Source organism: Oncorhynchus nerka, linkage group LG15 (genome assembly GCF_034236695.1).
Source record: "Oncorhynchus nerka isolate Pitt River linkage group LG15, Oner_Uvic_2.0, whole genome shotgun sequence".
Lineage (NCBI taxonomy): Eukaryota > Metazoa > Chordata > Actinopteri > Salmoniformes > Salmonidae > Oncorhynchus > Oncorhynchus nerka.
Window position 1 is genome coordinate 53570707 of NC_088410.1, and position 15353 is coordinate 53586059.

Here is a 15353-nt window from a genome sequence, read left to right on the forward strand (position 1 = left end):
TATATACACAAAAGGATATGGACACCACCTCAAATTAGTGGATTCTGTCACACCCTGATCTGTTTCACCTGTCTTTGTGCTTGTCTCCTCCCCCCTCCAGGTGTTGCCTATCTTCCCCATTATCCCCAGTGTACTTATATCTGTGTTCTCTGTTTGTCTGTTGCCAGTTTGTTTTGTTTCGTCAAGCCTACCAGCGGTTTCCCCGTGCTCCTGTCTTTCTCTAGTTCCTGTTTTCTAGCTTTCCCGGTTTTGACCATCCTGCCTGCCATGACCCTGACCCTTCCTGCCGTTCTGTACCTTTCGGACTCTGCTCTGGCCTACTGACATCTGCCTGCCCTTGACCTGTCGTTTGCCTGCCCCCCTGTTTCTGTAATAAACTTTACTTACTTCGAAACTGTCTGCATCTGAGTCTTCTCCTGAGCCTTGATATATTCAGGCATTTTAGCCACACCCGTTGCTGACAAGTGTATAAAATCGAGCATACAGCCATGCAATCTCCATAGACAAACATTGGCAGTACTGGATAGCTCTGTGACTTTCAATGTGGCACCGTCAAGGGATGCCTCATAGGATGTCAGTTTGTCATATTCCTGGCCTGCTAGAGCTTCCTGTAAGTGCCGTTATTGTGAAGTGGAAACGTCTAGGAGCAACATCGGATCAGCCGCAAAGTGGTAGGCCACACAAGCTCACAGAACAGGTGCTGAAGCGCGTGGCGTGTAAAAATTGTCAGTCCTTGGTTGCAACACTCATTAACATCAGCAACATCAGCACAACAACTCTTAGTTGAGAGCTTCATGAAATGGGTTTCCATGGCTGAGCAGCCGCACACAAGCCTAAGGTCACAATGCGCAATGACAAGCATCGGCTGGAGTGGTGTAAAGCTCGCCACCATTGGACTCTAGAGCAGCAGAAAAGCGTTCTCTGGAGTGATGAATCACGCTTCAATATCTGGAAGTCCGACGGATGAATCTGGGTTTGGCGGATGCCAGGAGAATGCTACCTGCCCCAATGCATCGTGTCAAGTGTAAAGTTTGGTGGAGGAGGAATAATGGTCTGTGGCTGTTTTTCATGATTCGGGCTATTCCCCTTAGTTCTAGTCAATGGAAATCGTAACGCTATAGCATACAATGACATTCTGCACTTCCAACTTTATGGCAACAGTTTGGGCAAGGTCTGTTCCTGCTTCAGCATGACAATGCCCCTATGCACAAAGCGAGGTCTATAAAAAAATGGTTTGTTGAGATCAGTGTGGAACAACTTGACTGGCCTGCAGAGAGCCCTGACCTTTACCCCATTGAATACCTTTGGGATGAATTGGAATGCCGACTGTGAGCCAGGCCTAATCGCCCAACATCAGTCACCGACCTCACTAATGCTCTTATGGCTGAATGGAAGCAAGTCCCCACAACAATGTTCCAATATCTAGTGTAAAGCATTCCCAGTAGAGTGGAGGCTGTTATAGCAGCAAATGGTGCACCAACTCCACATTAACGCCCATGATTTTGGAATGAGATTTTCGACGAATGTCCACATACTTTTGGTCATTTAGTGTATGTTGACGATGAGGTGACAACGATGTAGGCTTTGTGTAGCTGTTAGCAGTCATGATAGTATATATATATACTGAACAAAAATACAAACGCAACATGAAAAGTGTTGGTTCCATGTTTCATGAGCTGAAATAAAAGATCCCGAAATGTTCCATATGCACAAAAAGCATATTTCTCTAAAATGTTGTGCACAAATTTGTTTACATCCCTGTTAGTGAGCATTTCTCCTTTATCAAGATAATCCATCCACCTGACAGGTGTGGCATATCAAGAAGCTGAATAAATAGCATTTTCATTACACAGGTGCATCTTGTGCTGGGGACAATAAAAGGCCACTCTGAAATGTTCAGTTTTGTCACACAACAAAATGCAACAGATGTCTCAAGTTTTGAAGGAGCGTTGAAATTGTTGCTTGTTGCGTTTATATTTTCGTTCACTATAACAGAACCCCCCCTCATAAAAATAATTCCATATTAGTAGCACATTGTTGAGGTCAGAACTGCAATTTACAGATACTCCACATGTGTAGTATCTCCTTAAAGTAATACCACGGAAACACAGCTGTTCTTAGAGTGAATCACCTCTCAGGGGGAGTTAAATCCTTAATTTGATTTGTCAAGAAAACAACAGAGCAGCACAGACAAAAGAAGAACCATGGGAAAGGTTTGAACACGATCCACCCAAGCCTTTTCAAAGCCATACACACTGAAATGTCCCAAAGCAAAGAGAGAAAAATTAACTGTACCTGTAAGAGATCTTTCTGTCTCTCCATTTCTGTCCCGTCAGGGCGTAGCGTTTATTCCGCCTCCGCCGGCTGATGTGGGGGTGGTCAGGTACGCCACATCGAGGTTTCCTCATCCACCTTTTAGAGAATGGGACACAACCCCAAATACATAATTACACACCTAAAGTATAACGTGCCTTCGGAAAGTATTTTCCACATTTTGTTAAGTTACAGCCTTATTCTAAATTGATTAAATATTTGTTTTCCCTCAGCAACCTACACACAATACCCATAATGACAAAACAAAAACAGGTTTTTAAAAATGTTGGCAAATGTATTACATTAAAAAAAAAACAGAAATACCTTATTTACATCCCTTTGCTATCAGACTCGAAATTGAGCTCCGGTGCATCCTATTTCCATTGATGCTCCTTGAAATGTTTCAGCAACTTGATTGGAGTCCACCTGTGGTAAATTCAATTGATTGGACATGATTTGGAAAAGCACACACCTGTCTATATAAGGTCCCACAGTTGACAGTGCATGTCAGAGCAAAAACCAACCGAAGAGGTTGAAGGAATTGTCTGTAGAGCTCCGAGACAGTGTTGAGGCACAGATCTGGGGAAGGGTTACAAAAAATGTCTGCAGCATTGAAGTTCCCCCAAGAACACACTGGCCTCCATCATTCTTAAATGGAAGAAGTTTGGAACCACCAAGACTCTTCCTAGAGCTGGCCGCCAGGCCAAACTGAGCAATCAGAGGAGAAGGGCCTTGGTCAGGGAGGTCACCAAGAACCCGATGGTCACTCTGACAGAGCTCTAGGTGCCTCTGTGGACATGGGAGAACCTTCCAGAAGGACAACCATCTCTGCAGCACTCCACCAATCAGGCCTTTATGGTAGAGTAGCCAGACGGAAGCCACTCCTCAGTAAAAGGCTCATGACAGCCTGCTTTGAAATCGCCAAAAGGCACCCAAAGGACTCTCAGACCATGAGAAACAAGATTCTCTGGTCTGATGAAACCAAGATTGAACTCTTTGTCCTAAATGCCAAGCATCACATCTGGAGGAAATCTGGCACCATCCCTATGGTGAAGCGTGGTGGTAGATGCATCATGCTGTGGGGATGTTTTTCAGCGGCAGGGACTGGTAGATTAGTCAGGATCGAGGCAACAATGAACAGTGCAAAGTACACAGAGTTCCTTGATGAAATCCTGCTCTCAGGACCTCAGACTGGAGTGAAGGTTCATCTTCCAACAGGACAACGACCCTAAGCACACAGCCAAGACAACGCAGGAGTGGATTTGGGATAAGTCTCTGAATGTTGTTGAGTGGCCCAGCCAGAGTCCGGACTTGAACCCAATCTAACATCTCTGAAGAGACGCTCCCCATCCAACCTGACAGAGCTTGAAAGGATCTACAGAGAAGAATGGGAGGAACTCCCCAAATATAGGTGTGCCAAGCTTTGTAGTGTCATACCCAAGAAGACTCGAGGCTGTAATCGCTGCCAAAGGTGCTTCCAGAAAGTACTGAGTAAAGGGTCTGAATACTCTTGTAAATGTAATATTTAAGTTCTTTATTTGTAATACATTCGCCAAAATGTAACAACCAGTTTTTGCTTTGTCATTATGAGGTATTGTGTGTAGATTAATGAGGAAAAATACAATTGAATCCATTTTAGAATAAGGCTGTAACGTAACAAAATAACCTTTTATTTAAATTTATTGATCCAACCGTGAAATTGATTTATCACCATGGTCCTGTACTGAATAGGTCCAAAATACAGACAGCATGGCAAGTCAGTAAGTATTTCAAAAAGTGTAGTAGGACAATGCATAATAGTTAAATCAAACAAAACGTCTCATTTGTATAGGAGGATCTGATTTTTATGTAAATTACCCCTTTAAAGCTAATGAGAAAGTGACCACGACACTCACTCTATGGTGGTCTGATCCAGGATTCCAGTCACTGGGATGCCATAGAATCGCTGCATGGCAGCGACTGCCGATTGCATGGCTTTCTCTGACCGCAGGTCCGACGTCCGGATGTCATGGGGGAGCAGGTAGCCATAGTTCTTCAGCCATGTCTGTGGAGGAGAAAGAACACGAGAGACAGGTGACTGCGTAACCTTCCACAAAATCACTGCACTTAAACTGACAGCCCTCTCGGGTCTCCCTCTTTAATCTCTTTGACGGCGGTTGGGGAGAGCAGATGTGGAAGCAGGGTCCCCTTTAACTGCGTGCCACAGTATAAAAGGCCCTTTAAAAGGCCCTCCTCAATTGAGCTCATTTTGGTCATGACTATTTTAACAGAGGGCGGTTTCACAGGCTGTCTGTGCTTTCTGTAGGGGATCCAGCACCAATAATAACACTACAAGGTAGCTGATATATAGAAGTTAACACAAGGGAGTCAAGCCTTAGAGGCTTAACATTAACTAGGCTTAGCACCCCTATGATTTGTAATGCATTTGTTTTGTACACTGAATTTAGTTTGTTATCCAAGTGTTTTGTTTTCATCCAGCTCCATTCATTTAAATGGGGTCCCCTTTTGACCTTTGCACCCCTGACAGCGATCAATCGTTGGTAAATATTCGGTCAAGTGAGAAGAAAGGTGCTAGGTGTCTAGATTTTGAGGGTGTTTTTCTTTTTTTAAGACATTTTATTAGTGATTTATACACAATCATATCTGTTTACTGAACATTATAAAACTGAAGGTATGGTCTGGTAACACACAAGATCAATTACATCATCAACAATGAAAAACCTTAAGGGGATTTCATTTGAATTGGTATGTAATTGCACTGAGGAACAAAACCTTGCTTTCATCTTGGGTCTCATTTAGCCAGTCCAGAGCAAATGTACTACAACCTCCCTCTGATAATGGAGTCTCAAAGCCTCTGAATACTCTGTGTGTAAGTGTGTGCGTGTGTTTGTGTGTGTGCGTGCTGCGTAAGTGCCTGTGTATATGTGCATGTAGAACACTTTCAACTGAAGCTCAGGGGAAATGACTCAAATTAAATAATTCACCAGTACCATTATACAACAATTACTACAGCATCATTAAAGCTCAACACACAGGCAATGTCAGTAGCATGAAGCCACCACAAACCAAGACAATGGGTTCCTTATCCCCCATACCAGGAAAAACAGACAGTAAGTAATTTGGACGGGCTTCAGTGGGCTTATTGTTTCCACAGCAAAAATAAAAATAGCCACATGCTTCACTCGCTTAACAATTTAAAAATGTTGGCTGAATATGAGCAGGTAGTAAGACAGGACACTTCATACTGTACTTCTGCAATATCATGTGAAAAATAGAGGAAAATATGGGATAGTAGGTGTAGTAGCGGATTAATGAATAACATTATTGAATATTTGCTCAAGAGGGATGTCATTTTATTTGTATTGAAAATGAAACAATAACTCAAGAAACAGCCACTGATGTGATCAAATTATAGGCCATGAACTAGGATTTTAACTCCCTCACAATCCTTATCCAGGGTTGCTACACCCCAGTTGACCTTTGGACATTTCCTGCTCCCCAAAGTCAACAGCCAGGCTACTTCCCCAGGAACACTATGGCCCTGTTTGAAATGCATCCTTCCTCCCTCCCTTTCAGTGATAATAGATCTGAATTGGTTGGATTGGTGAAAGAAATAGGTTGGTAACCACTGATCTGTGATAATCTCAATGAAATAATTGTGCATTTCTGAGGTATTGGAAAAGGGCCAGTAACAACACAAAGAAGGTAAAGACGATTCTCTCCAACACGGTGGTCGTTTTTGGGCTGTCTGGTCCCTGATCCAGTGGAAAAGGCTGTGACTCTTTGCCGTCCTCTTGTCTAATTACGTTCATAGCAGATCCTCTCTCCACATTTCTACTCAGCTTCATTCAGACTATAAAAAAATACCAATCATTTCAGGTCCAGTATCATTGTTGGCCCGCCGGGTGTGAAAAAATAATCAGACTGCTGGCATTACACATCTGGCTAAAAGACTACTGTAGCTCTGCTGGAGTCACTTTTATTGATAACTTTGACAACTTCTGGAAACAGAAGATACTCTACAGGAATGACGGAGTCCATCCAAATCATCTTTGGCTCCTGGACTCTGTCCATGCATTTCAAGGCTGCGTTGAAACAATGACTGGTAAATGATCCAAGTTAATCTCAGTTAATCCCTACCATTGTGACAATGAGTCGTCATAATGCTGCATCAAATGTACATGATGTTAGGGGCATTGGCAAACACAATGTAAGTCATTTAATTTATGTACCCCTAATTGCACCGAATACATCTGTTTATCCTACAGCTATTGTAAGCAGTAATCATGAGCCTATAAACCAGAGTTACACTGTCAGCAATGAGGTGTTGTGCAATAGTAGGAAGACCACTTTATGCAGCTCACCCTGCACTATCAGCTCCAATGTAAATAACACAAGTAAGTCTACGTCTGATAAGCTTCACAATATAATAGCCATATTTAGGAAAACCAAAGTTCCAAAGGCTGTGCCTAATATAGTGTATAAGAGGTCATACAAAAAGTTTTGTAGTGATTCATATGATGATGATGATGATGTAAAGAATATTTGCTGGTCTGTGGTGTGTAATGAGGAGCAACCAGACGCTGCACTTGACGCATTTATGAAACTACTTATTCCAGTTACTAATAAGCACGCACCCATTAAGAGAATGACTGTAAAAACTGTTACATCCCCTTGGATTGATGAGGAATTGAAAAATTGTATGATTGAGAGGGATGAGGCAAAGGTATGGCAAATAAGTCTGGCAGCCCAACTGATTGCCAAACGTACTGCAAATTAAGAAATCGTGTGACTAAACTAAAGAAAAATAAACTACACTATGAAACAAAGATAAATTATATAAAGAATGATAGTAAAAAGCTTTAGGACACCTTAAATAAAATTTGTGGAAAAAAGCCAACTTGGCTCCTTTATTTATTGAATCAAATGGCTCATTCATCACAAAGCCCACTGATATTGCAAACTACTTTAATTACTTTTTCACTGGAAAGATAAGCAAACCTAGGGATGACATGCCAGCAACAAACGCTGACACTACCATCTAAGTATATCGGACCAAATTATGAAAGACAATAATTGTACTTTTGAATTCCATAAAGTCAGTGTGGAAGAGGTTAAAAAAGTATTGTTGTCTATCAACAATGACAAGCCACCAGTGTCTGACAATCTAGATGGAAAATTACTGAGGATAATAGCAAACGATATTGACACTCCTATTTGTCACATCCTCAATTTAAGCATGAGAGAGCGTGGGCCCTCAGGCCTGGAGGGAAACTAAAGTCATTCCGCTACCCAAGAATAGTAAAGCCCCATTTACTGGCTCAAATCGTCGACCAATCAGCCTGTTACCAACCCTAAGTAAACTTCAGTAAAATATTTGACCAGATACAATGCTATTTTACAGTAAATAAATTGACAACAGAATTTCAGCATGCTTCTAGGGAAGGACATTCAACAAGCATGGCACTTACACAAATTACTGATGATTGGCTGATAAAATGATTGTGGGGGCTGTCTTGTTAGACTTCAGTGCTGATTTTGATATTATCGATCATAGTCTGCTGTTGGAAAAACATATGTGTTATGGCTTTACACCCCAGCTATAATGTGGATAAAGAGTTACTTGTCTAACAGAACGGGTGTCCTTTAATGGAAATCAAATATAATCAAATATAATCCAGTTAGAATCAGGAATTTTCCAGGGTAGCTGTTTAGGCCCCTTGCTTTAAAACATTTTTTTTACTAGTGACATGCCACTGACTTTGAGTAAAGCCAGAGTTTCTATGTATGTGGATGACTCAACATTATACACTTCAGCTACTACAGCAACTGAAATGACTGCAACACTCAACAAAGAGCTGCAGTTAGTTTCAGAGTGGGTGGCAAGGAGTAAGTAATCCCTAAATATTTCTAAAACTGGAACAAAACACTCACTAAACCCTAAACCTCAACTAAATCTTGTAATAAATAATCTGGAAATTGAGCAAATTGAGATGACTAAACTGCTTGGAGTAACACTAGATTGTAAACTCTCATGGTCAAAGCACATTGATGAAGTAGTAGCTAATATGGGGAGAAGTCTGTCTATAATAAAGTGGTGCTCTGCCTTCTTAACAACACTATCAACAAGGCAGGACTTAAAGGCCCTAGTTTTGTCGCACCTTGACTACTGTTCAGTCGTGTGGTCAGGTGCCACAAAAAAGGAGTTAGGAAAATTGCAATTGGCTCAGAACAGCTGGTCCTTGGATGTACACAAAGAGCTAATATTAATAATATGCATGTCATTCTCTCCTGGCTGAAAGTGGAGGAGAGATTGAATTCCTCACTACTTTTATTTATGAGAGGTCTTGACATGTTGAATGCACCGAGCTGTCTGTCTAAACTACTAGCACACAGCTCAGACACCCATGCATACCCCACAAGACATGCCATAAGAAGTCTCTTCACATTCCCCAAGTCCAGAACAGACTATATATAGGAGGCACACAGTAGTACATAGAGCCATGACTACATGGAACTCTATTCCACATCAAGTAATTGACGCAAGCAGTAAAATTAGATTTACAAAAACAGATTGAAAAACACCTTATGGAACAGCGGGGACTGTGAAGCAACACAAACATTGGCACAGGCACATGCATACACACACAGAGACACACACACATATGATAACATATTTACTATACATACACATGGATTTAGTACTGTAGATATGTGGTAGTGGTGTGAGTCTGAGGGCACACAGTGTGTTGTGAAATCTGTGAATGTATTGTAATGTTTTAAAATGGTATAAAACACCTTAATTTTGCTGGACCCCAGGAAGAGTAGCTGCTGCTTTGGCATAATAATAAATACAAAATACCAGGGTCACCGAAATAACAGTTCGACAGCATTTAAAAAAAATAAAGACACATGTTCTCCTCTACAACGCTCCTGACTGCATGTGCTGCGATGTAAATAGAATGAATAGAATAGGTGTCTCCATTCATGTCAAGGATGGCATAACAGGTGGACTGGTGGCCAGTGCAAGGAGCAAAGCAGGAAGTGAAAGAAGGAAGTGTACCCACCAATATGTGCTGTGATTTGTTGATTCAACTCAACTGACATTTCAAAAAATACATTCCATTGCATGATTCACATCAGTTAACATCATTCGAATTAACATTCTACATTACTATGGAAATGATTGCATCACAATACCAGGCAGCCTTTGCAAGTGTTAAAACAGTCATCTGATTTTGGCCATCCTTTATGGTTAGCTCTAGTCGGGCAGTTTAGTCTCCCATTCAGAGGACCCTTACTTTTGTTAGTGTCTTATTGATCAAAGTCACGCCAAATACTTATCATCACATCTCGTTCAGCCTATCAGCAGCCTTAATTCCCGGGACTTCAGTTTCTGTTGGTCTATGACCCCAGCACGCTGTGTGGTCAGAAACGTGTTTTCCCCGTCCTGATGAGCACTTCCACAGTTTCCCTCCTGCTGAACTTTTCCTCCTGTGGACTAAATCCCTGTATGTCTGATGTTTAATTAACCATAGTTAATGTCAGTTGTCAATGGACATGATTCTCGGTTATCTGAACCATGAGTGGTCAGATGTGTGTGTGATGTGTGAATGTGGACATCTTCTTCCATTAGACTCCCCCGAACCTGGACACCCGCTTCATCCTAGTTCTGACTGGACATTCTGTAGTGGTTGCTACCGGCCTTAAGCCAGCACCTAAGATTTCTTATTACATTCATGGTCCTTCGATTCTCTACAACCCTACCCCTATTTTACAGCAAGTGTACCCATGAGTACACCTGTCAAATTGCCAGGGTTAGAGGTTCCAAGCCTGTGCTATTCATTCAGTTTGTTATATGCAGGTGTGCTGTTGCTGCAGGGAGGGGCGGTGCAACGAAGGCAACCGTCAGCAACCGCATGAATGCCCGGCCGGGCATGAATGCCGGATCTCAGTTGCAATGTGGAAGGGACTTTCAGAGAATTCATTGATAGACATAAAAATTGATCTGAGAGTCACAGGGTTGTGATAGAGCTCATATAATTAAATATGGACTTTGTGATAACTAACTCTGACTTGTGTGTGGTTTGCTCTCATGATTTGGTAAATAGAGGAAATTTCCACGACACTGTGTAGTTCTGTCACACAACGCAATGCCACAGATGCCTCAAGTTGAGGGAGCATGCAATTGGCATGCTGACTACAGGGATGTCCACCAGAGCTGTTGCCAGAGAATTTAATGTTAATTTCTCTACCATCAGCAGCCTTCAATGTCATTTTAGGGAATTTGGTAGTATGTCCAACCGGTCTCACAACAGCAGACCACGTTTAACCACGCCACCCCAGGACCTCAACATCTGACTTCTTCAACTGTAGGATTGTCAGTGACAAGCCACCTGGACAGCTAATGAAACTGTTGGTATGCACAACCGAAGATTTTCTGCAGAAACTGTCAGAAACCGTCTCAGGGAAGCTCATCTGTGTGCTTGTCGTCCTCAGCAGGGTCTTGACCTGACTGCAGTTCGGCATCGTGGCTGACTTCAGTGGGCAAATGTTCACCTTCGATAGCCACTGGCACGCTGGAGACATGTGCTCTTTACAAATTAATCCCGTTTATACCGGTACAGGGCAGATGGCGAGCGGTTTGCTGATGTCAACGCTTCTTATGGCTGCAGGGGCAGTATTGAGTAGCTTGGATGAAAAGGTGCCCAGAGTAAATGGCCAGCTCCTCAGTCTCAGTTGCTAATATATCCATATTATTATTAGTATTGGATAGAAAACACTCTAAAGTTTCCAAAACTGTCAAAATATTGTCTGTGAGTATAACAGAACTGATATTGCAGGCAAAACTCTGAGGAAAATCAAACTAGGAAGTGGCTTCTATTTTGAAAACTCCCATGTTCCATAGCCTGCCTTTGCTCCATTTAAAGGATATCAACCAGATTCCTTTTCCTATCGCATCCTCAAGGTGTCAACAGTCTTCAGACATAGTTTCAGGCTTTTATTTTTGAAAAATGAACCAGAAAGATAACATCGCGTCAGGTGTTCGCATGAGTTTTGCTCACGCAACAGAGTTTGGGCAGCCATTGCCTTTCCCTCTCCTACAGTTGGGGTTGATATATTATCGATTATATATTTTAAAATCAACCTGAGGACTGATTATAAAAAACGTTTGACATGTTTCTGTGGACATTACGGAAACTATTTGGAATTTGTCTGTGTTGTCGTGAACGCTCTTTCCTGTGGATTTCTGAACATAACGCGCCAAACAAACTGAGGTATTTTGGATATAAAAATAATCTTTATGGAACAAAAGGAACATTTATTGTGTAACTGGGAGTCTCGTGAGTGAAAACATCCGAAGATCATCAAAGGTAAACGATTCATTTGATTGCTTTTCTGATTTACGTGACCAAGCTACTTGATGCTAAGTGTACATAATGTTTTGTCGAGCGATCGATAAACCTATACGAACGCTTGGATTGCTTTCGCTGTAAAGCATATTTTCAAAATCTGACATAACAGGTGGATTAACAAAAGGCTAACCTGTGTTTTCCTATATTGCACTTGTGATTTCATGACTATAAATATTTTTTGAAATATTGTTTGAATGTGGCGCTATGCAATTCAGCGGTTGTTGATGACAATTATACCATTAACGGGATTGCAGCCATAACAAGTTAACAGAGTACCCCATGTGCCCCATAATCCCGGTGAGGTTATGGTATGGGCAGGCAGGCATAAACTACGAACACAATTGCATTTATCAATGACGAGATCCTGAGGCCCATTGTCGTGCAATTCATCAACCTCCATCACCTCATGTTTCAGCATGATAATGCACAGCCCCATGTCTCAAAGATCTGTACAACATTCCTGGAAGCTGAAAATGGCCCGGTTCTTCCATGGCCTGCATACTCACCAGAGATGTCACTGATTGAGCATGTTTGGATGCTCTGGATCAATGTGAGTTCCCGCTAATATCCAGCAACAACCCACATTACACACACCTGGCAACCATCATTACGCACACTCAATCAATCACATTTATTCATAAAGTCCTTTTTACATCAACCGATGTCACAAAGTGCTATACAGAAACCCAGCCTAAAACCCCAAACAGCAAGCAATGCAGATGTAGAAGCACAGTGGCTAGGAAAAACTCCCTAGAAAGGCAGACACCCAGGAAGAAACCAGGCTCTGAGGGGTGGCCAGTCCTCTTCTGGCTGTGCCGGGTTGAGATTAGTACATAGACAAGATGTTCAAATGTTCATAGATGACCAGCAGGGTCAAATAATAATAATCACAGTGGTTGTAGAGGATGCAACAGGTCAGCACCTCAAGAGTAAATTTCAGTTGGCTTTTCATAGCCGATCATTCAGAGTTAGAGACCGCAGGTGCGGTAGAGAGAGAAAGTCGAAAACAGCAGGTCCGGGACAAGGTAGCACGTCCGGTGAACTGGTCAGGGTTCCATAGCTGCAGGCAGAACAGTTGAAACTGGAGCAGCAGCACGACCAGGTGGACTGGGGACAGCAAGGAATCATCAGGCCAGGTAGTCCTGAGGCATGGTCCTAGGGCTCAGGTCCTCCGAGAGAAGAGAGAAAAGGGAGAATAAGAGAAAGAGAGAGTTAGAGGGAGCATACTTAAATTCACACAGGACACCAGATAGGACCGGAGAAATACTCCAGATATAACAGACTGACCCTAGCTCCCTGACACATAAACTATTGCAGCCTAATTACTGGAGACTAAGACAGGAGGGGTCGGGAGACACTATGGCCCCGTCCGACGATACCCCCGGACAGGGTCAACCAAGCAGGATATAACCCCACCCACTTTGCCAAAGCACAGCCCCCACACTACTAGAAACATGTCAAACGATGTTTATATTCAACCTTCAGGTTGTTTTTAGCCTAAATGATCAATAATATATCAACCGGTCAATATAATAGGTAAACAAGAAAGGCATTCTCTCTGGTCGTGTGCATGAAAAAGCTCTGACACGTCAGGGTCCACTCATTCAGACTGCTCTTACTCCTTCATTTTTCAGAATACAAGCCTGAAACAATTTCTAAAGACTGTTGACATCTAGTGGAAGGTATATGAACTGCAATTTGAGTCCTAAGTCAATGGATACTGTTATGGTATTGAATAGAAAAACTACAACAAACAAAAAAAATCCTACTACCTGAATGGATTTTTCTCAGGTTTTCGCCTGCCAAATCAGTTATGTTATACTCACAGACATTATTTTAACAGTTTTGGAAACTCTGGAGTGTTTTCTATCCAAATCTACTAATATGCATATCCTATCTTCTGGGCCCGAGTAGAAGGCAGTTTAATTTGGGCATGCTTTTCACCCAAAATTCCAAATGCTGCCCCCTACCCTACAGAAGTGAATGTTTCTTATTATTGAAAGCATTCTGTCGGGCTATATCAACGCCTGGTATGGAAACTGCACTGCCCGCAACCGCAAGGCTCTCCAGAGGGTGGTGTGGTCAGCCCAGCACATCACCGGGGGCAAACTACCCACCCTCCAGGACACCTAGAGCACCCGATGTCACCGGAAGGCCAAAAAGATCATCAAGGACATCAACCACCCGATCCACTGCCTGTTCACCCCGCTATCATCCAGAATGCGAGGTCAGTACAGGTGCATAAAAGCTGGGACCGAGAGACTGAAAAACAGGTTCTATCTCAAGGCCATTACACTGTTAAACAGCCATCACTAGCACATTTAAGGCTGCTGCATATAGGCATAGACTAGAAATCACTGGCCACTTTAAGGAATGGAACACTAGTCCCTTTAATAATGGTTACATATCTGGCATTGCTCATCTCATATGTATATACTGTTTTTTTATACTATTCTACTGTATCTCATTCACTTAATAATATTTACATATCTTGCATTACTCATCTCATATGTATATACTGTATTCTATACTATTCTATTGTATCTTAGTCCATTCTGCTCTGACATCGCTCGTCCATATACATATAGTCTTAATTCATTCCTACATAGATTTATGTGTATTGGGTATATGTTGTGTAATTTGTTAGATATTACTTGTTAGATATTACTGCACTGACGGAGCTAGAAGCTACACCCGCAATAACATCTGCTAATCACGGGTATGTGACCAATAACATTTTATTTTATTTGAATTCCCTGTTTAACACACACACACACACACACACACACACACACACACACACACACACACACACACACACACACACACACACACACACACACACACACACACACACACACACACACACACACACACACAGCTTGTGTGGGGGAGGGAGCCTGAAAACGGCATGAGCAGCAGAGCAGTGATGAGGGATGGAAAACGAGAGCAAACCATCCAAGAGGGAGTGGGAGAGCAAGAGTGAGAGAGGGATGAGATGAGAGGGAAGGAGAGTGAAGATGATGGGGGAGGGGAGTGCAGTCTGCCTGAGCTGAAGGAGAAAAATCACATGGTACAGCAAACAAAGGAAGCCAGTTACAGTTAAGGGGCGAGACCAATGCTCAACAGCAGCAACAATAACAACATCACTAACTCATCATTAGTGGGTGGAAGGTTAGAAAAGATGAGAAATAGGTACGACTCTCACTCACAATTAAAGGCTGATACATTATCCAAACATGACCTGACCGTATGAAGTGATGAAAGTAACTTCAATTGTTCTTCATTATCATTATGTCATAGATAAAATAATAATAATAATCGAAACAATAAAGTATTAACAGTAGTATGAAGCCCATGTGGTGCTGTGGAGGTTCAATTTGGGATTATGAAATTAGGTAACATTTTATATTAAGTTGCCCTTATTATTATGGAACTAACACAGTAATAACTGTGTTAACAACATAATAGTTACATACGTTTTACTATGCCATTTACATGGTAATAGGGTTTTTGCAGAATCGGTTATTACACAATTGGAACAAGAAATGTGTAATTACACATTCACTTGCTGAAGTTTATTCCACGTGTGTACAGTAACTACCAGGGCCATGCACAGACCTT

The 15353-nt window shown here is 42.1% G+C and overlaps 1 protein-coding gene across 2 annotated transcripts in view; it reads right to left on the reverse strand.

Moving 5' to 3' along the window:
• Positions 1-15353, reverse strand: part of mmp24 (matrix metallopeptidase 24) — a 65822-nt gene that overhangs the window by 36773 nt on the left and 13696 nt on the right. For both annotated transcript variants that reach the window (XM_029682706.2, XM_029682705.2), the window contains exons 2-3: positions 4209-4357; positions 2296-2412 (exon numbers count right to left, since the gene is read on the reverse strand). In XM_029682706.2, coding sequence (XP_029538566.1) covers positions 2296-2412; positions 4209-4357 — 266 coding nt within the window. The remainder of the gene's footprint in view (positions 1-2295; positions 2413-4208; positions 4358-15353) is intronic.